Below are 24,688 nucleotides of genomic sequence, written 5' to 3'. Positions count from 1 at the left end.
AGGGAGTGGCGCTGGTCTGGGTCGGTTGGTTGGATTGATGGATGGATGGATTTGTTGTTTACCATTGTTGATTTCCATGGTCTGGTATCTTGTTGCATCATCTCTCCCCATTTTCAGGGGGAGCTGCTGGGGAGCCTCTATGCTGCCGTTTATCTTACGACAAAAACTGAATCAAAGGTTGAGAATATACCCTAGGGTTCATACCCAGTACCAGAACGCCTTCATGCCTCATATATATGCGATGCTCCCTCACGCCCCTCTAGATTGGAACAGATTACTGTTCTTCTTGAATCGTCTTTCACTGCTGCCCTGCCAGTGATACTGCTTCTATCCTGTGCTCGACAACATTCAAGAATGGATCCAAGGCATTGGGATCCCGTAGAGCGACGGTTACATCATCCGGTAGCCGTCCCGTTCTACGCAGCGCCTATAACCGGAAAGTCATCAGCACATAGACAGCACCCAGTCAACATGACCATGCAAACTCACATTCTTTACGTCGTGGAAGCTGGCCTCCTTGGACGTATACTCGCGCAGCACCTCGTCCGTCTCGAAATCAACGTATATCCTCGTATCCCTCAACCGCACCAAGACGTTATCCAGGCGCATGAACAGCCTGCACAGCAACAACATGCGCTTATCATGGACCCTCAGCTTTGCGCTATACAGCGAAATCCCGTTATCGTCCAACTCGCTCTCGTACAGCACGACCTCGTCGAAGAACAGGATCGGGTCGCGCCGCTTGAGCAGCTCAATCGGGATCTTCTTTTCCGTGGGCGCAAACGCCACGGCTCCGTCGACGGACCCGGCGTACGCCGTCGAGTAGCTCCAGTCGTAAGGTTTGACCACCTCTTTGATGTTCTGCGTCGTCTCTTCGCGCGTGCTCTCCCAGTCGCGGGCGTAGGCGACGCGCAGCATGTGCTTGTCCGTCTTGTCGACGGCGTCGAGGGCGTCGTGGGTGTTGAAGCTGAGGGTCCAGTTGGAGGGCGTGTGGGTGATGGAGACGAGGTTGTCGCCAAAGATCATCTCGGGGACGGGGATGCCGAGTTCTTTCTCGAGGGCGTCGATGGCGGCCGACTTGGAGATGGGGAGCTTGCGGGTCGAGATGCGGAAGCGGTTCTGCGTGTGGGAGGATGTGGCTGCGGCGAGGGCGAGGTCCGAGGGGGAGAGGAAGGGCTCTTTGGGGGGCGATGTGTGGCTCATGGTGGTGGGTTGTGGTGGAAGCTGGTGGACAGCTTTCCACTTGACTGGGTTTGGTGGTGTCTAAGGTTAATGGTGTGCCTTGAAGTAGGTTCGAGATGGCGACAGTAACTGAGTTTGGGTAGTTGTAAGTTGGAGCTGTGAAGCAGCTACCTCTCTGAGGCGGCTTTAGAGAGACCACAAGCGGCAAGTAAATTTAAAAGCCCAAAGCAGCCAGCAGATGTAAGTGGAATAAATTGGTGGCGTGGCTGATTTTTGTGTTTTTTAATCCTTCTCTAAATCCAATACACTCTCATGTGTAAAGATGCTGTTTGGAGTCTGTGGTTGATTGAAACTCAAGTTCAATGGGCGCCACAACGATCTGCATCTGGCATTAGCTAATCCCCGCAAGGGCATGTGGCTTACTCACACAAGTTTGGGCGCCCGTTACCCTGGCAACGTCGAACCCCGACCAACAACGACAAGGTATATAAGGCACTTTCCCCCGTCTCTGCCGCAGGAGTAGCCAAAGCCGCACACTCACTCACTCGCTCCCTCCTCACTTACGCACACCTGCGAACAATCCAGCGCTCACAGATTCGCCGACGCTGCTATTGCACACACTGCTATCACATAGTCAGTCATTCGAAGCAGACCAAGCAAAATGTCTGTCCGCACGCTGGAGACGCGATTGGAGACCATGTCCGTCCAGGACGAAAACGACCTCGGCGAGGGCACCAGGTTGTACTCCAAGACCAAGGTACGGCAGCGTCCCCCTACACGACTCCATCTACCCTTGGAGGTGGTACTAACCTCGGGCTTAGGTGACCGCAACGTCGAGTGCCGCCCGGACAAACGTCTACAAAGTAGCGCTTCAGTCGCAATCCAACAACGCAGTCTCTTCTGCCGCGTATCCTTCGGCAGCAGCGCCAAGGAGGCCCATCAACCCTGCCTCGCCCGCCAGGAAGGCGGTAGCTTCTGCCTCGTCGCGAGTCTATGAGGAGAAGGAGAAAGAAAGGGAGGCCAGAAAGGAGAGGGAAAGGGAAAGGGAGCGGGAGCGGGAGCGGGAGAGAGAGCGGGAAAAGGAGAGAGAAAGAGAGAGAGAAAAGGAGAGAGAAAAGGAGAGAGAAAAGGAGAAGGGAAGGGAGAGGGAGAGGCACAAGGAGAAGGATGTCGAAGAGCCCAAGCCAGCCCTTACTGAGCAGCCCGCAGCGCCCAAGCAATTCCATCTTGGCATGTTCGAGATCGGACGGCCACTGGGCAAGGGCAAGTTCGGCCGCGTCTACCTCGCCAAGGAGCGCACCAGCGGCTTTATCTGCGCCCTCAAGGTGTTGCACAAGAGCGAGCTGCAGGCCGGAGGCGGTGTCGAGAAGCAAGTCCGTCGCGAAATCGAGATCCAGAGCAACCTGCGACATCCAAACATTCTCCAGCTTTACGGCCACTTCCACGATAGCAAACGCGTCTTCTTGATCCTCGAATATGCCGGAAAGGGCGAACTGTACAAGCATCTGCGCAAGGAGAACAAGTTCCCGGAGTGGAAAGCGGCTCAGTACGTCGCCCAGATGGCCTCTGCGCTGCAATACCTTCACCGAAAGCACGTCATCCACCGCGATATCAAGCCCGAGAACATTCTCGTGGGCATTCACGGAGAAATCAAGATCTCCGACTTTGGCTGGAGCGTGCACGCCCCCAACAGCAGGCGCAAGACGCTGTGCGGTACGCTGGATTATCTGCCCCCGGAGATGATCAAGCCCGGCTCTTCGGACAACTACTACAACGAAAAGGTTGACCTGTGGAGCCTGGGGGTGTTGACATACGAGTTCCTTGTCGGCGAGGCTCCCTTTGAGGATACGCCTGTCATGACGCAGCGGAGAATTGCCCGTGCGGACATGCAAATTCCCAAATTCGTCAGCCCCGAGGCTGCTGATCTCATCTCGAGAGTAAGTTCCAACACTTTATTTCAGAATTTGACAGGGAATCAACTAACATGGCAAAACCAGCTCTTGGTGCTTGACCCTGAGAAGCGAATTCCTCTTGAAGAGGTCCAGCGCCATCCTTGGATTATCAAGCACTGCGTCAAAGGAGAGCGAGCCACCAACCGCGAGAAGAGCTCCTAATCCGCGACTTGATACATACTCTCGATCTATTTTCGTCTACGGTTGCTGGTATTGAATTGCGAGGACTTGAGCGGCCTTTGGAGTTCGGTTTGTGAGATTGGTATGAATAAATCACGAGGAGTCAACGGAGTTTCCTTTTCGTTTCACTACACGTTTTTTGGGTCTTTACAGGGTGCGAGACAGCGAGTCAGTCGAATTAGTCTTTTCGTTTTGGGGTATCTTTTAATTACGTTGAAAGTAACATGCAAGCTGAGTGTCACGCAGAGCTGCGCTGGTGCTAGGCGTTTATCGTACAGCATAGGGTCCATAAATACAAAGCATTCGATTTCACCTGTACACCTCATCAAATGGTCTTGTGTCGGAGAAGCACGAGTCCCAGACTTCGTTGACCACTTTCGTCGCTTGCACGTCGTCTTTGCATCTCGGCCGGGCCATGACTGATCGGATGGCCCTTGAGCGAACGCAGTTTTGGAACTGCTGGGTAAGAGACCAGTTGCCGCGGGTGAAGGCTTCTCTGCTCCAACGGCACTCTCCGCTGAGCATTGATGCGCGAATCTGTGATTCAGGAGTGTTAGCCCTGTTGCCATATCGGCTAGGGTACTGTTTCGCAGATCCATCTGCCGGCAAGTACTGACCTCTGTGCACGCAGCATGCTTCAAGTCCTTATCACCCGTCCAATCCACCTTCCACCTCAGATGATCCCACGCATGCACCATCTCATGCGCCAGCGTATCCTCCAAGTGTTTCCTATCCCGAATCTCGTTTGCGCAAATCAAGATGCCGTGGTTGGGGCTGAAGCCGCCGGACTGGCGATGGACCTGGCCGTCGTCCTCGAGGCGGGCGGGACACCTGCGGCAGAGGACGTTGGAGGCGTCGAGCTTGCCGTTGAGGTCCTGGATTTTCCCCGAGAGGAAGCGGACGACGGGGGAGTAGGTGAAGAGCCAGTCGCGGTATTCGTCACAGCGCTTGCAGTCGCGCTCCTCGTGGACCTTGTAGCGCCACTCGCGGTAGTGGAACTGGCCCTCGGGGGTCATTTGGCCGGAGAGGATGCGGAAGTAGTTCATCCACCACTTCATCTGGGGGTCGAAGCCGGTTCGGGAGGGGTCGTTGACGACTTCTTTGGGGGCGGTTGATGGGGTGGACGCGGATGTAGCCGGAGCTGGGGGGGTTGGTGGTGATGCGCCTTGTGCCATGGCTGTGGTGTGCGTGTGCGTGTGTGTGTGTATGGAATTGAGATGGAGATTGATGCTGCAAGGGTTAATTTGTAGTGAATCCCGGCATATAGTAGTGGTGAGATTGCTGGCCGAGACAAGGGGAGAGATTTCTCATGCCGTTGGTGGATGATGTGATGGTGTTGCCTCACCTCATCCCAGGTCTGTTGTCGTCCAGAATTCTGCCGACGGGAATTGACAAAAAGCGCAGGGCGGTGAGAGCGCTTTTTCTCTCTCTTAGCAGAGCCCGGCTTACCTTTATCTTATCGCAAGTTTACCGGTGTCAGGTACCCAGGTACCTTGTTCGATTCCAAGCATTTTCATTGGAAGAAACTCCCAAGGGGGTGGGGGAGCCGCGATCTCGGCGACTTGAAAATCAACGGACATCCTCTGCATGTCACTCTCAATCTGTCATTCTCATCAAGAGGCGAAAGAGCTGCTTGATTATTCATTGCTCTTGAACTCATTGCTCCAACTAGGTCTACGAGGTTACAGCACAGATTCGCGACAGGGGGGGAAACAGGTTCGGCAGAAATGTCTGAAGATATTACTCAGAGTAAGCACGGCCTTGCCCATACTTGATGTCGATCGATCCATGGTGTCTCAGTGGTTTGATGGCCGGGATGCCAGGCCGCGTTCTTTTTTGTACTGCAACGCGCGTCTTGATTCTTGTTCTGCTTCTTTAAGTGTTCATGCTCCGTCCGTTCTTTTTGATTTCCCACTCTCAGTCCGGTTCCCGTTCGCGGCGTGTCATCTTCAGTGTCGCAGCTCTCTGTGTCTCATCCCACTAACATTTACATCAACAAGACGACGGCGTGTCGGCCATGAGGAGGCCAAAGCCGCTGACCGTTGTCATCAAGCTGGGTAAGTACGACGCCTGAAGGTGGACGGAGATCATCGAAAGACGGGGCATTGGTCTGACGACTCATGAACGAAAGGGACAAGTTCAATTGTCGACGAAAACACTCATGAGCCTCTTCTCCCAATCCTCACCCTGATCGTGGATACGGCGGTCAAATTAAGAAAGGATGGCCATAGAGTGGTCATTGTCTCTTCCGGAGCCATTGGTGTCGGTCTTCGACGCATGGATGTAGCGAAGCGTCCCAAGCATCTGGCCCAGTTACAGGTACGGCTACCTACGCCAAAAAATCACGAAACCACACTCAGTCATTCTAACATGCTCATAGGCATTAGCAGCAATCGGCCAGTGCCGGCTAATTAGCCTCTGGGACAGCCTGTTTGCGCATATGGCCCAGCCAGTGGCCCAGATTCTGCTTACACGAAATGACATTGCCGATGTACGATATAATCCACTCGCATCGTGGAGATGAACTTCTCCGAGCTGACCTCTTTGTTTAGCGAACACGATATCTCAATGCTCAAAGCACAGTCAACGAGTTGCTGGACATGGGAGTGATTCCCATTGTCAACGAAAACGATACCCTTGCAGTTTCCGAAATCAAGTTTGGCGATAATGATACCCTCTCAGCGATTACGGCGGCCATGATCCATGCCGATCTCTTATTCCTCATGACGGATGTCGACTGTTTGTACGACAAGAACCCGAGAAGCAACCCCGATGCGAAGCCTATTGAAATCGTGGAGGATATCTCGGCCCTCGAGGCGGATGGTACGTTGTGGTCTTGACACTCCCTCTTGTAAATACAGTCGCTAACGGTGAAATAGTCTCAAGCGCTGGGTCTGCCCTGGGTACAGGCGGCATGAGCACCAAGATCATTGCCGCGAGACTCGGCACATCGGCGGGCGTGACGACAATCATCACCAGGTCGTCAAACCCCGGCAACGTCCTGAACATTGTTCGCTACCTCCATCATCAGCCTTCGAAATCATCATCATCCCTTGCCCTGAACCTCATGGCTGCGTCGGAACCCGCGGACACGAGGCCAGCGCCGCCGTTGCACACACGATTCCTGGCTTCCAATGATCCAATTCGAGACCGTCACTTTTGGCTCCTTCACACCCCCAACCCTCACGGCACGCTGTACATTGACGAAGGCGCTCATAAGGCCCTCCTTACCAAGGCTGGCTTGCTCCCCGTCGGTGTGGTTGACGTCGAGGGAAACTTTGCCCAGCAAGAAGTCGTCCGACTGGTCGTCGTCAACCGGCGATCGTCTCCTGGGCCGGATGGAAAGCGCTGGGAGGGCTTGGGCGTGGAAGTTGGGCGGGCCCTCGTCAACTATGCCGCGCCTGAAATCGCGAGGATCGTGGGTCACCAGAGCACTGAGATTAGAGGCATACTTGGCTACGCGGACAGCGAGTATGTCGCACACAGGTCACACATTGGTCTGTTTCGGGGGGAGAGCGGCACAGCAACACCGACGAGGGAGTTGCGCTCGCCTGCCGTGTAGAGAGAGAGAGAGGGAGATTGGGTTGAAACTTTCTATAGATTGACGTCTGACTTGGTACAGGATAGAAAAGCATGGAATTTAGCCTTTTGGGTTCTGGGTAAATGGCAGTTTGACGCTGAGGCGATGGACTTATTCCCCCTCGGTTTGTCAATGGCTGTAGGATGGGTTACATTTGCCAGGTTGGGCCACCAGTCATTCTGGTGAGGGTCATGCTGTGAGAGAAATGAGAGAAGTGGCTTCTTCCATTTCCATCATTATTCTTGCTCCTTTACTTTGACTTGATGACTTCAACTCAAGTTGTTGATGTCAACATCAACCTGCCGCTCATATCAAGTAAACGCTGTTGCTAGCGTGCTTCCAGCGGAGGGCAGCCGAAGCCGGGCGCTGGAGGGGGGAAAAAAAGAGTCAATCGGCCACTGCAAGATCTCGGGCTCGCTGAATCCCGGTGGGCCTCGACCGTTGGAGTCACACGCACAAACTTTTGCGCCTCTTCCCCTCCATCTGGCTCCAACCCCACCATCTTCAACCTTGACCAGTCCGTGCCAGAGGCAAGAAGAAAAAAAAGAAGTGCGGCCCGAGTTCAAATTCCTACGACTCGCGCCTCTCTTCCTATAACCCTCCGTCCAGCTCCCGGGTGGATGAAGCCAATCCAGCTGCTGCTCTCGTCCTCAGCAACTCTCGCCCGCCTCGTCCCGCGCGTGACTCGACCTCGACCTGCTGCAGCGCTGCGCCGTCGCAACCTGTCCGTCTCTTCCCAGCTCTGCGCATTCCAGCTCTCCAGGCCGCAGAACCCCCCCAAGACCGGCGCCATGTCTTCGTCCGCGACGACGCTCAAGGGCCAGCCCCTCGACAAGGTGGTGCTCGATGCCATGCTGCGGCGGCGCATGTTCTACACGCCCTCGTTCGAGATCTACGGCGGCGTTGGCGGCCTCTACGACTACGGCCCGCCGGGATGCGCCCTCCAGGCCAACATCGTCGACCTGTGGCGGAAGCACTTCGTCCTGGAGGAGGACATGCTCGAGGTGGACTGCACGGCCCTGACCCCCCACGACGTCCTCAAGACCAGCGGCCACGTCGACAAGTTCGCCGACTGGATGTGCAAGGACCCCAAGAACGGCGAGATCCTGCGAGCCGACCACTTTGTCGAGGCCATTCTCGAGGCCCGCCTCAAGGGCGACAAGGAGGCCCGTGGCCAGAAGGTGGAGGAGAAGGAGGTCGACCCCAAGAAGAAGAAGAAGGCCAAGTCGGCGGCCGCCGTCAAGCTCGACGATGCCGTCGTCCAGGAGTACGAGGAGGTCCTTGCCAAGATTGACAACTACGACGGCCCTGAGCTCGGCGAGCTCATCAAGAAGTACGACCTCAAGAACCCCGAGACTGGCGTGCTGCCCTCAGATCCCGTGGCCTTCAACCTCATGTTCCAGACGTCCATCGGCCCCAGCAGCAACCTCCCCGGCTACTTGCGCCCCGAGACTGCCCAGGGCCAGTTCCTCAACTTTGCCAAGCTCCTCGAGTTCAACCAGTCCCAGATGCCCTTTGCCTCGGCCTCCATCGGAAAGTCATATCGAAACGAGATCTCGCCCCGCGCCGGTCTCTTGCGTGTGCGAGAGTTCCTCATGGCCGAGATTGAGCACTTTGTCGACCCCGAGGGCGGCAAGAAGCACAGCCGCTTCCACGAGGTTGAGCACGTCGAGCTGGTGCTGCTGGATCGCCACGTCCAGCTGTCGGGAAAGACGGAGACGAAGAAGATGACCATTGGCCAGGCCGTCAAGGAGGGTGTCGTCGACAACGAGACTCTCGGCTACTTCCTGGCCCGCATCCACCTCTTCATGGAGAAGATTGGCGTTGACCTGTCCAAGATGCGTTTCCGACAGCACATGGCCAACGAGATGGCCCACTACGCTTGCGACTGCTGGGACGCCGAGCTGCTGACCTCCTCTGGCTGGGTGGAGTGCGTTGGCTGTGCCGACCGCAGCGCCTACGACTTGTCGGTCCACGCCAAGAAGACTGGCGCTCCTCTGATCGTTCGCGAGCGACTCGACGAGCCCAGGGTCATTGAGGAGTGGCAGATCGACATCCAGAAGAAGAAGTTCGGTCCCCTCTTCAAGAAGGACGCCAAGACGGTGGAGACGGCCCTGGAGGCTACCACGCAGGAGCAGCGCGAGAAGCTGGCCAAGGAACTGGCCGAGACTGGCAAGATCACCTTGGACGTGGAGGGCGTCGCCGATGGCAAGGCCGTCATTGACAAGGACACTGTCGCGATCGAGTTCCGCAAGCGGGTTGAGAACACTCGTGAATACACGCCCAACGTCATCGAGCCGTCTTTCGGTATCGGCCGCATCCTGTACTCTCTCATCGAGCACAACTTCTGGACCCGAGCCAGCGAGGGTGGTGACGAAGCCCGTGGTGTACGTCTTCTTCGTCCTTAACCCCCCTTTCCATTTGAGATAATCCTGGGGTCATCCGCTAACAACTCCTTACTTTGCAGGTGCTGTCTTTCCCGCCTCCCGTGGCCCCGACCAAGGTTCTCCTGGTGCCTCTGTCGTCCAACCCGCAGTTCAAGCCTACGGTTAGGAAGCTGTCTCAGAAGCTGCGAAGCCTCGGCGTTTCCAGCCGCGTAGACGACTCCTCTGCCAGTATCGGCAAGCGATACAGCCGAAACGACGAGCTCGGGACTCCCCTCGGCATCACTGTCGACTTCCAGACCCTCCAGGACGGCACCCTCACGCTGAGAGACCGTGACTCGACCACCCAGGTCCGAGCCGAGGAGGACAAGATCCTGGATGCCATCAGAGCGCTCGTGGACGGAAGCAAGACTTGGGCGCAGATTGAGTCTGAGCTGCCCAAGTTCCAGGGACAGGAGATTGATGTTGCCGTTCGATAGATGGTCGATTGCGATCATTTTTTTTTTGAGGGTTAAAAACAAGATACAGTCAAGAGTTGATTACATGTTGTGCCGGATTTTGTGCGGAAAGATTTGAATGCTTCAGACGCAAAAATCTAGAAGTAGAAAAGAAATCAAGTACATGTTTTCGGGCGACGATTTGATGTCGAAGTATGGCAAGAGGCAGTCCTAGTATGAACTACGGACTTACCCTGTAAATTGCACGATGCAGTGGTTATAGCTGACGTCTCGTGACATTTACTGGGCTGAAGATCCAGTTATCCGTGCATTGACGGGCGACGATGGATCCCTGTCCATCCGATCCATGCCAAATGAGCGCTGTATGTACTGTAATGTGTTTGCTTGTTAATCTTTGTTCGGCTTTTTTTCACGTGTCACATCAGATAGAGGGAGTTTTGATGTTCTCTTCGTTTTGCGCGCGCGTATCCCGACGTGTGGTACGCAAATCGATCACGGTGATGAAAGATTGGTGTTACACGTCTCTTGCTCCTCGTTTGACCCCTCTTTTCCCCTCGGGAGCCTGTTGTCGAACCTCTGGGTTTATGCATCCCTACATGCATGTCTTTGTAGCACCTCATCCTGCCATTTCAGTTGCTACGGGCCATCACAGGCTGAATCGCACCGAGGCTTGGGACTGGGACTGGGTGCCCCGAAACGACGCGGAAAGGGTCGTCCCTGGTGTGGGTTTATGGAGAAGCTTTGCGTTTTAATATCGGCCGCATTGATTGGGGGAAGGAAAGGGACAATGGCAAAGCAGAAAAAGGGTTGGATATCAGAGCAGGCTGACTCGTTGGGTTTGGTTCCGCCCCTTTCTTTGATTAACCACCCCTGTCTATTCTATCTCAACGTGATTTGCCAGTGAATGTGAGAGAAGTCAAGTGGGATGAGTGGACGAGGAGAAGAGTATGACAACATGAACCTGGAGCAACGTATTGATTTGTTTCTCATTTCACGTAACAGTAGGATTTCATGTTGTTTCCTTTGCATCCATATATCATGCCTGCATGGAGAATGTGCATGTGCGCACAGTAATTTGTCAAAAAAGGGCGTTGTCTATTAGCGTAGGAGGTCCCTTGTTTGGGAGCACGAGCGGGACGCATGAAACATTGGATGAGGAGGATGAGCTGCTCCGGAGCTGAAAGGGTGCATGTGGATGCAAGATGGACGAAGTAACATTGAAGGAACTCCACAGGTACACTTCAAGGTGAGTTTCAAGGCGCATCTCAGCGTTGACGGTTGGATAACATGCCCGGCCTTTTGTCGTCGGCAGAATACGATATAATACAGATCATTGCCGATTGCGAAACGTATGGAGAGGGATTGACAGGTGAAAGTTTGAAATAGACGTAAAAGTTCCCGCGTTGATGGCGGATCTTTTCTCCTTTGCGGCGGGTTCTTTTGAAACACAAGGGTCAACAACTTGCATGTAGTTGGAGATGGAGACTGGACATAAGATAGGGAGGGGGCCGCCGTTGGAAGTTGTTTGCAGGCGTTCTATTGGCATCTGCAGCGCTCCGGGTTGGTGATACGAAGCATTGATGTGCCAGCAGCCGGCAGCGAGCATCAACTAAATGTATTCCCATCCAATTGTCGATTGGCCCGGAACTTGTAGTTTGGTTGGCGAGATTGGCAAACGCCTGACGGCTCCCGTTTGAGCTTGTATTACGGGTACAGGCGCAGTCACAGGCACAGGCATATTGATGTTCTTGTCATGTCATCGCGCCTCAACACTCGGGATGCAGGATTTGGCAGGATCGGAAGCACTGGCGCTTCAGTCTTGCAGTGTGCAACCGCCGGCAGTGCTCTCTTTGACGATGCTCCCGTCATCATCAAGTCGTCGTCCATCCCAAATTGGCCGGTCCTTTGTGTCCCGCTCCGGCTGCGTCTTCTGTAACATGGAGCGATTTCAGGTGAGAGCCCCGGGCGACAGTGCCGCGCTAGGGCCTAGCGGCTGTGTGGTAGTAGTAGGTCAGGTACGTGTACATGTACCTATGGAGCCGGGTGCTTGCAGCCACAGACTCGAACTAACTGCAGCTTTAGCACATCCAGCCCCTGGAGGCCCCTTCTGAGCAAGGCCCCCCCCCCTTCCAGGCCCCCCGAATCCCCTAAGCGGGCACACCACCAAAACCACCCTCAGGGGTTTCCGTCGCCGTTCCTCGCGCCTCACCTCGACTGGTGGCGGCAATTGAATCCACAACTGCAGCAGCAGGCTCTGGTTCCATTTGCTTGGCACTGACCCCACCCCTCGTCCACAGGTACTAAGGTAATGTTCAGTACCCAGGTACTTAGCCCACCAGCCCACTTGCCCACCTTCTCGACCTCTGTGCTGTGGCGGGTGCGGCCTTCCGCGCTGGGCCTCGTCGCGACCTTCCCCACAACTTGGTGCTGTTTCTCCATGTCCTCACCAGCCCGGGTTACATGCGCCGGTACGGGCACCGAGGGGGAGCGCTACCTGGGACGCTCGCGGTGTGGTCGTTGGTTTTGCGAGTACCCCGTCGCCTTCGCAGGTGGTGCTCGCAGGTACTGCTTCAACAGAGCCTTGACCCTGATGCATAATGTAATCAGTTCGCAGTAACGGTACCTGGCTGCACGGATCGTTGCCCTGGTCACGGCCGCTAAGAGCATGTATCTCTACAGGTGCCAGCTGCAGGTTAGCAGCAGCCGCAGCCGCCGTCCGTCTGGGAGCCACAGGCCCGCGAAGCAGCCCCCAAGGTTGGGCCAGGGCGCTGTAGCGGCAGCGGTAGCGTGCAAATACAGCAGGTACCTGCCTATAGGCCTCGTTCCTGAATGGTCGAGCCCCCAAGCAGCACGCCTCAGCCAAAGGGACCCCAGCTGTTCGTGTCGCCTCAAATCTCCTTCTTCCCACCCCCATCTTCGCTTCTCTCGCCGTGCGGCCTCGCTTCTTTTCCCCCCTTCCTTTGTTCCTGTTCTCTGCGTTCGTCTTTTTGACAGGAGCCTCGACTGCGCCAAGCGGCAGAGGAAAAAGGGAAAAGAATCAGGAACAGAAGAGACTCCAATTCCCCATAACGCCACCAGCGCCCCGATTCTCTCGCCTGCGCTTCCTTATTCCCGCCTGGCGCCCTGGGAAGCTGGTCCGTCCCTGACAAAGAGACCTCGAGCTGCGTCCTGCACGCGCGCGACATCCCCACCGGCCGTCATTGTGCGATTCTTGCGCGCATTCGATCCGAGTGCCGCCTGTCTCCTTGACTTGTGCCTCACTTCACTTCACGCTCACTTCCATCTCTTCCTCTTCTGCCTGCCCCGCCATCTTCGGCGACAACGTTGAAAGCAAGCGACCCAATTCCTCGCCATATCGTCGATACACTCTCGCTATTCTGCCGACCGGACCAGGGGCGAGGCTCGTTTCTTCCGTCGTCTTCCTTTCATAAACACATACCGTACTGCTTGCATTGAAAGCGCACAAGCGATCTAGAACAAGGACACCATTAAACAGGATACCCAAAGCGATTACCCGCTGCCTTTTTTCGTCTTTTATATAATTCAGCATGGCTCAGCACAGGTACGTTGTCAGTTTTAGCACATCACTTCGCACCGGCACGGGCACGACTCTTCTCCATAAGCACGCTGGGTCGGTCCAGGGCATGGCCAGCGAGATGGGAGTCGGCAGAGGCTCCTTGTCCCACGTCTGCTTGTCCGCCCCTCACGACGACCCAATAACTACTGGGGTTGGGTGCCAGAGCTTCTATACCGCCAGATGCTTGTGGATGGGTGTGCTTCTTGCGCGAGGCGGTCTCCCCCAGGAGGACCCTGTCGCTCGAGTCAAAGCAGCCCCTTCATAAGTCTAATATACAATTTGACCCTTTTCGACGGGAACCCCCCCCATCCGCCCTCGCCCTCGCCCTCCACCCTCGTCGCCAGTCCTGTTTCTGAGCAGCACTCAAATGTCAAGTCAACACATGCCGTCGACGACACACTTTATGCTGATTTCATACCTGCCATTAGTGTTTATTCGGCCAACCAGTTTATGAACCCCGGCCCTGCACCCCAGCCTCCCGACAGACCGCGTCTCAACTTGACTCCTAACCCTAATCTTCCGGGAAGCATGGCCAACATGGCCATCTCTCCAATCCGCAGCACCGCGACGTCTACATACACGGGCTCTACGATATCTCTCCCCATTGCTCGCCAGCAGACGAACAACATGGACGGAATGGGCGGCGTCGCTGTCAGGAAGGAGGGATGGGCATCGATCAAGGAAAACAGGAACCCTTTCCAACCTTGGAAGAACAAGTTCTTGATACTCCGAAAGGAGGCCATCGACTTCCACAAGACAGAGGGCGGCAAGGTGACCTACACCCTGCTTCTCAAGGACGTTGTCAACGTTGGCAGAGTCGAGGCTGCAGGCACCATCTTCGAGATCAAGCGAAGAGCGGACGGTTCGTCCACCAGCCCTGGTGACGATGATGGCCAGAACAACAAGGCGCTTCACATCAAGGTCAAGACCGAGGACGACCTGTACGAGTGGATCGACTTCATATACGGCGCCTGCCCTGGCATGGGCGGCGTGAGCAACCCGACCAACTTCGCCCACGCCGTCCACGTCGGCTTTGACCCGCAGACTGGAGAGTTTGTCGGCTTGCCGCCGGAATGGTCCAAGCTGCTCAACTCTTCCGCCATCACCAAGGAGGATTATGAGCGCAACCCCCAGGCCGTCTTCGAGGTCCTCGACTTCTACACAACCGATCTGGCCAAGCAGAATGACAACCAGTTTGGCGGCGGCATGCCGCCGGGAGCAATGCAGAACAAGCCCATGGGCATGGGTGGTGGCGGCGCTGGAGTTGCACCTCCTCGCCCGCCTCATCCTGGCAGCGCCGGCTCCCCCTACAGCCCCGGTGCTCAAGGCCGTCCTAGCCCTGGCGGACAGCAGCAGCGACAGCAGGCGCAGACCTCGTCACCAACCTACACGTCGGCAGCCGATGCCGCCAGAGAAGAACAGCGAAGGCGGCAGCGCGAGGCGGAGGAGCGAGAGCGCCGCGAGATGGAAGAGTACAACGCGTCTCTGCCCAAGAACAAGGTGCCCATGGCTCAACAAGAGATTGGTGGTGGCTATGGTGGCTCTGGTGGCCCCTCTGCTGCCGACCGATTCAACCCGTCCAGGGCAGCTCCCCCGGCGCCCAAGCCTGCCCAGCAGATTAACGGTCTGAAGGCTCAACGACCGGCACCTGCTCCACCGACTGCAGGCTCTGGACGACCCCCCGTTGTCCCCCAGTCCAGCTCAAGCTCTGCACCGAGATCTCCAGCGTCGCAGCGCAACGAGAGCCCAAGCTCGCGAGCCCCCAATGGTGCGCAGGCGACCCAGCAAAGGCAGCCGCCAGCCCAGCAACAGCCTGCCCGCCTGCCCGCCTCTGTCAAGCCTCTCAACGTCTCCAAGGTCAACCAGAACCAGGCGCAGAGCGAGCCTAAACCAGCCGAGCCGGCACCGCCCAAGCAGACCCCTGCCGAGCGCAAGCAGGATGTCCGCATGTCTACCATGTCCGAGAATGAGGTCATGGCCAAGCTGAAGGAGGCTGTTTCCAAAGAAGACCCCAACCTCTCCTACTCCAAGCAGAAGAAGATCGGTCAGGGTGCCTCTGGCTCGGTATATGTTGCCAAGATCAAAGACACCGCCGTGGGCGTGGCTCGCGAGTTCCTCCGCCAGCAAGGTCCCAGGGCCCAGGTGGCCATCAAACAGATGGACCTCGCTCACCAGCCCCGAAAGGAGCTGATTGTCAACGAGATCATGGTCATGAAGGACAACCGCCACAAGAACATTGTCAACTTCCTGGATGCCTTCCTCCGAAACAACAACGCTGAACTTTGGGTGGTGATGGAATTCATGGAAGGAGGTGCCTTGACTGATGTCATTGACAACAACCCCTCAATATCCGAGGAGCAGATTGCTACGATTTGCCACGAGGTACGCTCTCTCTACAGGTGCTTTGTATGTTCACGGTAATGCTGACAATCACTAGACCTGCCGCGGTTTGCAACATTTGCACGCCCAGAGCATTATTCACCGTGATATCAAGAGTGACAATGTTCTGCTGGACGCCCGAGGCAACGTCAAGATCAGTAAGTCTTTCTACACCGCCATGTTTGGGCTTTGAATGTATGCTAACAGTTGCACAGCTGATTTTGGCTTCTGTGCCAAGTTGACGGAGGCCAAGTCCAAGAGAGCGACCATGGTTGGAACGCCCTACTGGATGGCGCCGGAAGTTGTCAAGCAGAAGGAATACGGCCCCAAGGTCGATATTTGGTCTCTGGGCATCATGGCGATTGAGATGATTGAGTCCGAGCCGCCCTATCTGAACGAAGAGCCGTTGAAGGCCCTCTATCTCATCGCCACCAACGGAACACCCCGCCTTAAGAAGCCCGAGAAGCTCAGCAAGGAGCTCAAGGCCTTCCTCTCCGTCTGTCTGTGTGTCGACGTCAAGAGCCGAGCGTCTGCGGACGAGCTTTTGGCTCATGACTTCCTGCAGCACGGCAGCGGCCTCGCAAGCCTGGCAGAGCTCTTGGCTTTCAAGCGCAACGCGAAATAAACGGGACGATGTTGAATTCGCGAGTATGGGTGAGAAAAGGAGAAGAAAGAGTTTTGTCAAGTCTTCGATGTTGATGGCCGCCACGTCCCCTTGCCGTGCCATTACTGGGCGAGCAGTGGCTGGCCCATGTTAACCCTTGAATCATTCTCTTTTTTTGGTGCCGGCGTTCTTTTGGTTGAGCTTTACTCTACACACTTCTTGTTCTGTGCATGCTTGCGAGTCTGCGCGGTGCCCCCCTATTTTTTTTAAAAAAGATATCTGCATGACTTTAATCGAGAGACGAGGCCCACGGGGATTCCAGGGGCTTGGATAGAAAGACCGAGTCTCGGGGAATAGTTTACTTCCTGAACGACTATTTTCACGAAGGGGGTGGCTACCACGGCTTCACGCTTTGTAGATGTACATTTACATGATAGAGAATGAATACCTAAAATGGTGCTGTAATGAAGTCTTGGCTTGAGAGTCTGTCGTTTTGCTGTTGATTTGGCCCTTTCTCCATGACTAAGTGATGGATCAACAGCCTTCCGACGCACACATCAGGGGCTGCGATTCATTTCCAAGTACGAAGATGGCCAATCCGAGTTTTGTTTCAGAGAATGGCTTCAGCGTTATGGCAGATCACTCGTCGGAAACCACGTAGGAGCATGTCATTGGCGGGGACGGGCGGCAAGGTTGTCGATGGGTGAGAGGGTTTGAAAGCAGTGGCCAATGGGGTTAGGCGGAGAGGGGATGAGTCGCGGGAGAATGTGGGTTGGGCCTCTGGGGATCGTTTTACTTGTACTGATATTTTTGTGGTTTGTGGGTGGGAGGAGTGAAGGGGGGGATGTGAGAGGTGAGTACGGAATATTGGAGGAGGTTTTGGAGATGTGTACGTGGCTTGTGTTTGTGCGGGTTGAGGGTGGTTTCTGTTGTGATTTAGAAGAGTGTCCTGGGTGGGAGTCTTGAATTGACCTGTATTCTATAATATTCAAAAGCAAATGATGGATTTTTGAAGTCTGGGAAAATCATGATAAATCATAACCCCAGTTGTCATTTTAGCATTTCATGATCTTCATTCAGAGCATCAACTGAATTTTGTGTTGGAGGAGACAATCCTTCAATGTACTCAACCTGGTGCGTGTATTCTGTTCCGGCGCTCTGGTACCAGTACATGCGACGGGATACTGAAGACAGAGCAGCATTGCATGTACATGTATACTGTAGAAGAGGCAGCGAATGAAGTAATGAGTCAGTCTGTGCTTTTGTGGCATTTGCGTCCCTTGCAGCTGGCGGCGGGATGCATGTACATACCAGGTACATTCAGACACGATACAGGTCGATGAAGATGCGGCTGTGCGACGTAGGTTCGTCTCAAGCTTTGTGTTGTCTTGAGTTGCGGGATTCGGTCGAATTTGCCATGTGCTTATGCACATTCGAATATATGACTATGGGTGAGAGTGTAATTACCCAGGTCTGATATTAGAATCGTAGAATTCTCGAAGGGATTCCGTTGCGGTCGTAGCTAAGGGAGGTTAGAGTTTTGGCTATCAGAGGGTGGATCGCATACTTTTACGCCTTGGTTTTTGTTTTTCACAAGGTAGCAAAAGGCGCAGTTTGGGAAAGGTAACTCGGACTAACTGATGATAGGTATAGATGGTTCGTTGTGAGGAATACTGATGCTGACATTTCGAACAATATGAAGGATGCGGCACAATTCCAAGGCACGGGGAGAGTGACACACATCGATAGAGGAATGGGTCTGTGGGCTGGTGGTGCTGCTGTTATGGAGAAGTCGGAGACACGGCTTTTTTTTGCTTCGTAGTCAGCTGATAACAACGATAGAAGTGTTGGGGGAATGGGGACGGAGGAATGCAAGATTGGAGAGATGCTACCAATGTGCGAGGGCAAAGGAGACAAAGTGCAGCAAAGAGAAGCCATTGGCTTGTTTGAATCTCACCCTACATGCAGGATGCATGAGGCGGACAGCAGCAGCAGCGGCAGCAGCAGCAGCAGCAGCACCTCTCACGCGGTAGCCAGACAGCGAATGGCAGCAGAGAAGCAACATCGACACCGACAACCTCCGGCTTTCGACAACACGATCCAATCACGAGTACAAGCACGAAGTACCTGCCCTTGCCCCGGGGGCTGGGTCCTGCGTTTCAAAGGCCTTCTCCATCGTCACATCTTGGTGCATCTGTACGTGTGTGCGTGTGTGCGTGTGTGTGCAGCCTTTCTTCTTTTCCCCCCTCCCTCGTAGCGCTTCCCGCTGGTGGCTAGACTCGATGCGGCAACATCTCAGGGGCAGGCCGACGCACACAGGATGCGGTTGCAAGACCGGACCAGACAGAGGCCAATTGTCGCCGTGCTGGAATAAGCAAGCCGATATGGGTGATGGGACTGTTGAGAATGACACGACAACGGCTGACACACACACCACGGATTTCCACAATGCAGTCTGTCCTCAAAAAGATCTCTTTTGCCTCTCACGCAACCATTGTAGCCAACTCCAGTGATGATCGGGTAGTACTAGTCCTAGAGGTGAGCAGATGCTGAGCGAGTTCAATTGTAGTTGAAATGCCTTTGCAAAGGAGAGATGTGATGTTCGTGGCTGTACCGTGTGGCTCGAAGTAATTCACACGTAATCGATGGTGCTTGTTGCAGGTACGAAGAAGCAAAGTAGCCACCCCGCCGCCAACGTTGCAGCAACTCGACTCTTCCACGGCTTCCCACCAGCGCCAGTACTCCGCCCGCAGGTACCGGCGCCACATCCGACCCCAAAACTGACCACCACCCAATGGCCACGAGAAGCAACGTCGACTCCCTCGCAACTCGAGTCTCTCCCCCCTTTGGTCAACCTCAGCCTCAGCCTCAAACTTGAGCGTTGTTCCGCCCTCCAGCCCTCCATGCGGCCTGTACACTGACTTGTGCCACCTGCTTCTTTTTCTGCGTCGTCTGCTGTTCCCTTTGTCGTCTAGTAACTGCGCGCCTCTGCCTCTGCCTCTGCCTCTGCCTCTGCCTGCACGGCACCGCAACCCCGGGCGGCAATTCCTCGCTAAAAGCGCTGGAGCTATTGCCAGGGTCTCCCGACTTTCCGCACCGCACAGCACACGAAAGCACACGAGCCAGCGGAGCAGCTCGCAAATCCTCGCACCTCATCCAGTCCACCTCGACTCACGTCTCCAGTCCGGGCTTCTTGTGCCTCCACCCTCTTCCTGTTCCTGTTCCTGTTTCTCTCGACGCTGTGGTTTTTTCCTTGCTCGCGGCATCATCTTGTAATACAGGCTCCAGCATCTTCTCTTCTCCCCCCCCTGCCCACTTCTCGGCTGCATTCTCTTTCTTCTTTCTCTTGTCCTTTTTTTTTTTTTTCTTTTTATAGCTCTCGGGCTGCTGTCGTTGCCCTTTCGGCGCTGCTCGGTGGAAGCCACCACGTCACCTTGGCCTAATTTTGCCCTTGACCGATTGACTTCAACTCCAAGCCTCAAACAGCGGCACCAGCAACGCCATTCATCGCAGCCTCGCTAGACGAGAGGCGTTCCACGACCCGAAAAGAAATAATACTAGTGCGCCCTATAAACGAGAGGAAAGCAAGAAAAAGAACAGACATAATATTTCCCACCGCCGTATTCCCATGCGGCCACCTGGATAATCGATAATGTCCGCTTCCAGATCCGACCATTTGGCACTCGGCTATTCCGCGCACTCTGCCAGCCAGAACCGCTCCAACTCTCCCTCTGCCACAAACAACCCAATCGATCCCCTGTCCGCCTCGTCCAGGTCCGTCTTTGGCCTCGCCGGCGGCATGAACTCGAGCGGCATCATGGGCAGCAGCGCGCGATCCGGGGCTGGTTCTCCGTCGCACGAGATGTCGGCTTCCAGCCGGCTCTTTTCAAAAAGGTTCGTGGCACCCGCAAGAGGCACGCCTTCCCAAGCCTCTGCTCTTACCTGCCTAGGGCAGCCCGAAACCCAATGCATTGTTGAGGGCCGGGGGCGTTTTGAGAGCAGCTCGGGCTAACCAAAGCACCAATCTTGATTTGTCTAGGGCTCGCGAGATTCAAGCCCAAGAGGGCGTCCCGGGTCTTCCTATAAATCCCTGGGGAGGGCCCCCGACAAGCGGAAACTCGACTCCTCTCCGAGAGAACATCCCCGAGTCTCCCACCGACGGCTTTCCAGACTTTGTGCAGATGCCAACGCCCGAGAGCTTGCCCCCAACTAGACGTGCTCGAGCTGGTACCGTGCCCTCGCGATTTCCCGGAGGAATTGGCAACAATCTCCTGGCCGTGCCTGGAGTGCCTGCCAAGTCTGCCCGCGTCACGCCCTCTCAGAGCCCCTTCAACAAATCGCCGTCTCCCGGCATTGAGCAGCCTGAGAGCAACAGCACCGGCACGGGCACCTCGACGCTTCTCTCCCGGCTGCGTGCTGGGTCTATGCCACAGCGCAGCCCCTTTGCCAACCTTCCAACGTCGGCTTCGCCTTTTGGTCCCTCCATCTTCAGCAGCTGGAACCCCTCCGGCCTTGGCCGCGAACGAGGCTCTACTCTTGCCAGCATCGCCAGCGTTGGCTCCAACGGCCCGAGCTCGCCCGCCCAGTCTCAATTCTCCCGCGAGGGCGGCGGTGAATCCGACGTGCATATGAGAACGTTGGATTACCTTGGCCTTGCTGAGACCCCACAGCCTGCGAGAGCTCAACTTGCTACGCCCTCCTACCTTTCCCAGTTTGACATGACTCGACAAATCAGCCGCTTCCGATCCTACTCCGTAAACAACAAGGACAAGTACGCTGACGACGAGGACGACTACGAGAACGACATGCCAATGGACAGCCACTACGCCGCGCTGCAGGACCAGATTGCCGCCACTCAGGCGGCTATCCACAACCACAACATGGCCGTCCGAGCCTACGCCACCCAGGCCACTCGGCCGCGTGCCCGCACGGCTGGCGTCTTGGATACTCCAGGAAGCCGGTTGGTAGGATCCTACGTCAACAACAATCCTGCCGCCGTTACCACCTCCATCCCCCAGGCTGAGATCCGCTTGCAGGAGGAGAAGGAGTACGAAGACATCTCGCAGGCGGTCGCCGGCATGAACCTGGGACGGTCCAACAGCCGCAATGCCGGCCATCTGAACCCCGAAGAACAGGGCCTCGACGGACCCACCAGCGCCCTCTGGCTCGGTGGCATTCCCACGTCCACCACCACCTCGACTCTTATTGAGATGTTCAAGTCCCACGGGGCGATCCTGTCTGCTCGTGTGCTCACACATAAGAACTGTGGTTTTGTCAACTTCGAGCGAGTTGAGAGCGCCGTTTCTGCCAAGGCCAGCATGAATGGCAAGGAGATCTTCCCTGGCGCAGGTCCCATCCGGATCAACTTTGCAAAGCCCCCCTCTGCTTCCAACACTCCGGGCCACGATGGAGCTTTCCCTTCGCCCAGCCCCGATCCTTTCGGCAAGGCTCAAGAGACTGGAAAGGGAGCCCCGGCCGCCGGGCCTGGCGACAGCGCCTCGGCTGCGGCTGGAGCGCTCAATGGCACCACGCCCGCGCTGCCTCCTCTGCGGGACATGGTGCAGGATATCCTCGAGATTGTCGGCGAGTTCGGCGCCACTGACGAGGATAAGGCTCGGATCTCCAAGAGCCTGCAGTCGGCAGTCCAGTACAACGATTACAAGGAGGAGATTCCCCCCGTCCGAGAGCCAACCCACACCAGGGTCCACGACGCCCCCAAGCTCAGAGACATTCGCAAGCGCATCGATAACCAGATGCTTTCGCAAGCAGAGATTGAGAATATCGCCCTCGAGATGCTGCCAGAGATTGCCGAGCTTTCGTCCGATTATCTTGGCAACACCGTTGTCCAGAAGCTGTTTGACCACTCGTCCGACCAGATGAGGGATGCAATGCTCGCCGAGATTGCACCGCACCTGGCTGAGATTGGCATTCACAAGAACGGTACGTGGGCAGCCCAGAAGATCATTGATGTGTGTAAGACGCCCAGCCAGCTCTCCCTCATCGTAGAGAGCCTTCGGCCCTACACCGTCCCTCTCTTCCTCGACCAGTATGGAAACTACGTCCTGCAGGGATGCCTCAAGTTTGGTGCCCCTTACAACGACTTCATCTTCGAGACCATGCTCGCCTGCATGTGGGAGATCTCGCAGGGTCGCTATGGCGCTCGAGCCATGAGGGCCTGTCTGGAGAGCCACCACTCAACCAAGGACCAGCAGAGAATGCTGGCCGCGGCCATTGCGCTGCACAGCGTTCAGCTGGCCACCAACGCAAACGGCGCCCTCCTCTTGACCTGGTTCCTGGACACCTGCACCTTTGCCAACCGTCGCCACGTTCTCTCCCCACGGCTCATCCCCTATTTGGTACCCCTGTGCACCCACAAGGTGGCCTACCTCACAGTGCTCAAGGTGATCAACCAGAAGAACGAGACCGAGGCCAGAGACAATATCCTGAAACGCCTCTTCTTCTCTCCCAATGACCAGGTTCTCGAGGCCATTCTCAGTGACCAGGCCTGCGGAGCCACGTTCATATTCAAGGTTCTCACGACGCCTTTCTTCGAGGAGACTATGCGGCTCGACGTTACGGAGAACGTCAAGAATGTCCTGGTCAGAATCAAGGCACAGGCAAACCAAGGCTACAAGCGGCTCATGGACGAGGTCGGCCTCTCCACCCGAACAGCTGGACCAAACCGAGACGCTAGCACCCATGCAGAGCAGCGACAGAGGCCAAACTCACGACAGGCCAACGGCCAGCACGGCCAGCAGGGTGGCCAAGCCAACAAGGCGTTTTACAACGGCGCCCCTGGCGGTGTTTCCAACTTTGACGCCCAGCAGAGAGGCGACAATGTCGATGTTGGGGTTCCCCCATACCCAGCCTATAACCAAGGCATGATGTACAATGGGCCCAACGGACCTATGCCTCCGGCAATGGCCGTTCCGCAGCTCGGGTATCCTCAGGGCATGATGAACCGCGGCAATCCCCAGATGAACTACCCCTACCCGCCAATGCAGCCTGGATATGGTGGCTACCCTGGTCAGCCCGTCGATCAGTACCGCCAGCCAAACATGCCCAATGGAGGCTCAATGCAGCCACCCGTCGGAGGCCAGCCACCTTATGCTCCGCCTCCTGGTTTTGGCATGGTTGGCGGCTACCCCTACGGAGGAAACGTGGGAGGCATGCCGCCCAACATGGGATATATGCCACAACAGGAGCAGGGCAACGGTAGACGTGGCCGCGCCCGTCCCTCGTCTTCAAATCGACAGGGCCGCAACAACTACTAGCCAATGGATTCTCAGAGGAAGCAATGTCTCTTGGTGGGGATGATGATGATGATTCACGATGGCACTGTTATGGCTGGAAGACAAAGACGAAAAGAAGGAGAAAAGAGAGGAAGGGAAAAAGGTCTACCGTCTTATGTACCTTTGTTTTGCAACCAGCCGGTCAGTTGATGCAAGGAATATTTCGTTCCTTGCCACGCTCGGAGTTTGGTGAAGATTTGAAATTCGATAGAGACCCACGCATGAGCGTTCGCCTTCCGCGGGCTGGTCTAGACAACCACTGGCTCAACGATATTTGCCTCCGAAGATGCAGAGGCCTGATGGTTTCTGCATCGACGATTTCTCATTTCACGATGACGACTCAAACTCCTCTGTTTAGACCTAATCGCAGCAGCGTGTGCTGGTCTCTCCCACGTTCGAGCCGCAAATCAACCCCCCCCCCCCCCCTTCCCTCCCTCCAAGAGACAGACGAGGCGCTTCCCTCGTCATTTTGTACGCCTGCTCTTCTTCAGCTTGTCATGCATTTACGGACGGTCACAGATCTGAATCGATTGTTTATGCTGGAGAGGAAAAAAAAAAACCGGATGGAGGCAAGATAATGCGGGAGTGTTGTCAGATCGGACGGGTTCCCCCTGATGTCTAATGTGACCATAATCTCTTCCCTTTGTCACCTTCTATCAATCTCACTTTCCTTGATGTTCTCGGACACTTCTCTTCTCTTTTGGTATTTCTCCCTATGAAGCAAATTGGACGATTCTTGTCCGGTTTGCTGGTTTTGAACGAGGTTTTCGCGGATGGGCTTATTCCTCCGTCTTCCCTGAAGACACAGAAAGGGGCCGAAGATTGATGACTTGTCGGACTTTGCCCTCTTCTGTTTTTTTTCTCAGGGACTTTGATATGATGTCTTTTTTTTTTTTTCCCTTTTCTCTTCTCTTGTCATGTCTTGTTCGAACGGTGGCTATAGATAAACGTGGAAGTGGGTGGAAAAAGAAAAGCTTTGAATCAAAATCCCACTTCTTCTTCGCTTCTGCGTGAGTGATTCGAAAGGGTTGGATCTGCTCGGAAGTGAGACCGTTCAAATACTGATTTGTTTCTTCTTTTTGTCTTTTTTTTTTTTTTTT

General features: G+C 55.4%; 7 protein-coding genes across 7 annotated transcripts; 4 read left to right on the top strand and 3 right to left on the bottom strand.

Moving 5' to 3' along the window:
* Positions 1-298: 298 nt before the first annotated feature.
* CCMA1212_002892 (TIP41-like protein) lies at positions 299-1,203 on the bottom strand (the record flags this gene model as incomplete). Its single annotated transcript, XM_073700260.1, has 2 exons — positions 299-427; positions 490-1,203. The coding sequence occupies 2 exons, from the start codon at positions 1,201-1,203 to the stop codon at positions 299-301; spliced, it is 843 nt and encodes a 280-aa protein (XP_073561433.1).
* Positions 1,204-1,843: 640 nt separating this feature from the next.
* Positions 1,844-3,296, top strand: CCMA1212_002891 (Serine/threonine-protein kinase ark1; the record flags this gene model as incomplete). Its single annotated transcript, XM_073700259.1, has 3 exons — positions 1,844-1,939; positions 2,004-3,119; positions 3,180-3,296. The coding sequence occupies 3 exons, from the start codon at positions 1,844-1,846 to the stop codon at positions 3,294-3,296; spliced, it is 1,329 nt and encodes a 442-aa protein (XP_073561430.1).
* Positions 3,297-3,623: 327 nt separating this feature from the next.
* On the bottom strand, positions 3,624-4,489 carry CCMA1212_002890 (Mitochondrial inner membrane protease ATP23; the record flags this gene model as incomplete). The annotated part of the gene is made up of 2 exons (XM_073700258.1): positions 3,624-3,851; positions 3,932-4,489. 2 exons carry the CDS (start codon positions 4,487-4,489, stop codon positions 3,624-3,626), a joined length of 786 nt encoding a protein of 261 aa, XP_073561431.1.
* A 710-nt stretch (positions 4,490-5,199) lies between these two features.
* CCMA1212_002889 (Putative glycine-tRNA ligase) lies at positions 5,200-9,757 on the top strand (the record flags this gene model as incomplete). Its single annotated transcript, XM_073700257.1, has 9 exons — positions 5,200-5,206; positions 5,315-5,371; positions 5,446-5,633; positions 5,695-5,805; positions 5,867-6,137; positions 6,194-6,785; positions 7,227-7,321; positions 7,504-9,281; positions 9,362-9,757. 9 exons carry the CDS (start codon positions 5,200-5,202, stop codon positions 9,755-9,757), a joined length of 3,495 nt encoding a protein of 1,164 aa, XP_073561047.1.
* A 2,126-nt stretch (positions 9,758-11,883) lies between these two features.
* On the bottom strand, positions 11,884-12,175 carry CCMA1212_002888 (uncharacterized protein; the record flags this gene model as incomplete). The annotated part of the gene is made up of 2 exons (XM_073700256.1): positions 11,884-12,036; positions 12,089-12,175. The coding sequence occupies 2 exons, from the start codon at positions 12,173-12,175 to the stop codon at positions 11,884-11,886; spliced, it is 240 nt and encodes a 79-aa protein (XP_073561046.1).
* A 1,109-nt stretch (positions 12,176-13,284) lies between these two features.
* On the top strand, positions 13,285-16,317 carry CCMA1212_002887 (Serine/threonine-protein kinase CLA4; the record flags this gene model as incomplete). Its single annotated transcript, XM_073700255.1, has 4 exons — positions 13,285-13,298; positions 13,526-15,695; positions 15,751-15,850; positions 15,908-16,317. 4 exons carry the CDS (start codon positions 13,285-13,287, stop codon positions 16,315-16,317), a joined length of 2,694 nt encoding a protein of 897 aa, XP_073561037.1.
* Positions 16,318-19,948: 3,631 nt separating this feature from the next.
* CCMA1212_002886 (uncharacterized protein) lies at positions 19,949-23,570 on the top strand (the record flags this gene model as incomplete). Its single annotated transcript, XM_073700254.1, has 2 exons — positions 19,949-20,190; positions 20,336-23,570. 2 exons carry the CDS (start codon positions 19,949-19,951, stop codon positions 23,568-23,570), a joined length of 3,477 nt encoding a protein of 1,158 aa, XP_073561036.1.
* Positions 23,571-24,688: the final 1,118 nt, after the last annotated feature.

The sequence above is a fragment of the Trichoderma ghanense genome (assembly GCF_004382785.1).
Source record: "Trichoderma ghanense strain CCMA-1212 chromosome Unknown scaffold_2, whole genome shotgun sequence".
Classification (NCBI taxonomy): Eukaryota; Fungi; Ascomycota; class Sordariomycetes; order Hypocreales; family Hypocreaceae; genus Trichoderma; species Trichoderma ghanense.
The sequence above is the reverse complement of the archived record's forward strand: the minus strand, read 5'-3'. Positions and strand labels throughout refer to the sequence as shown.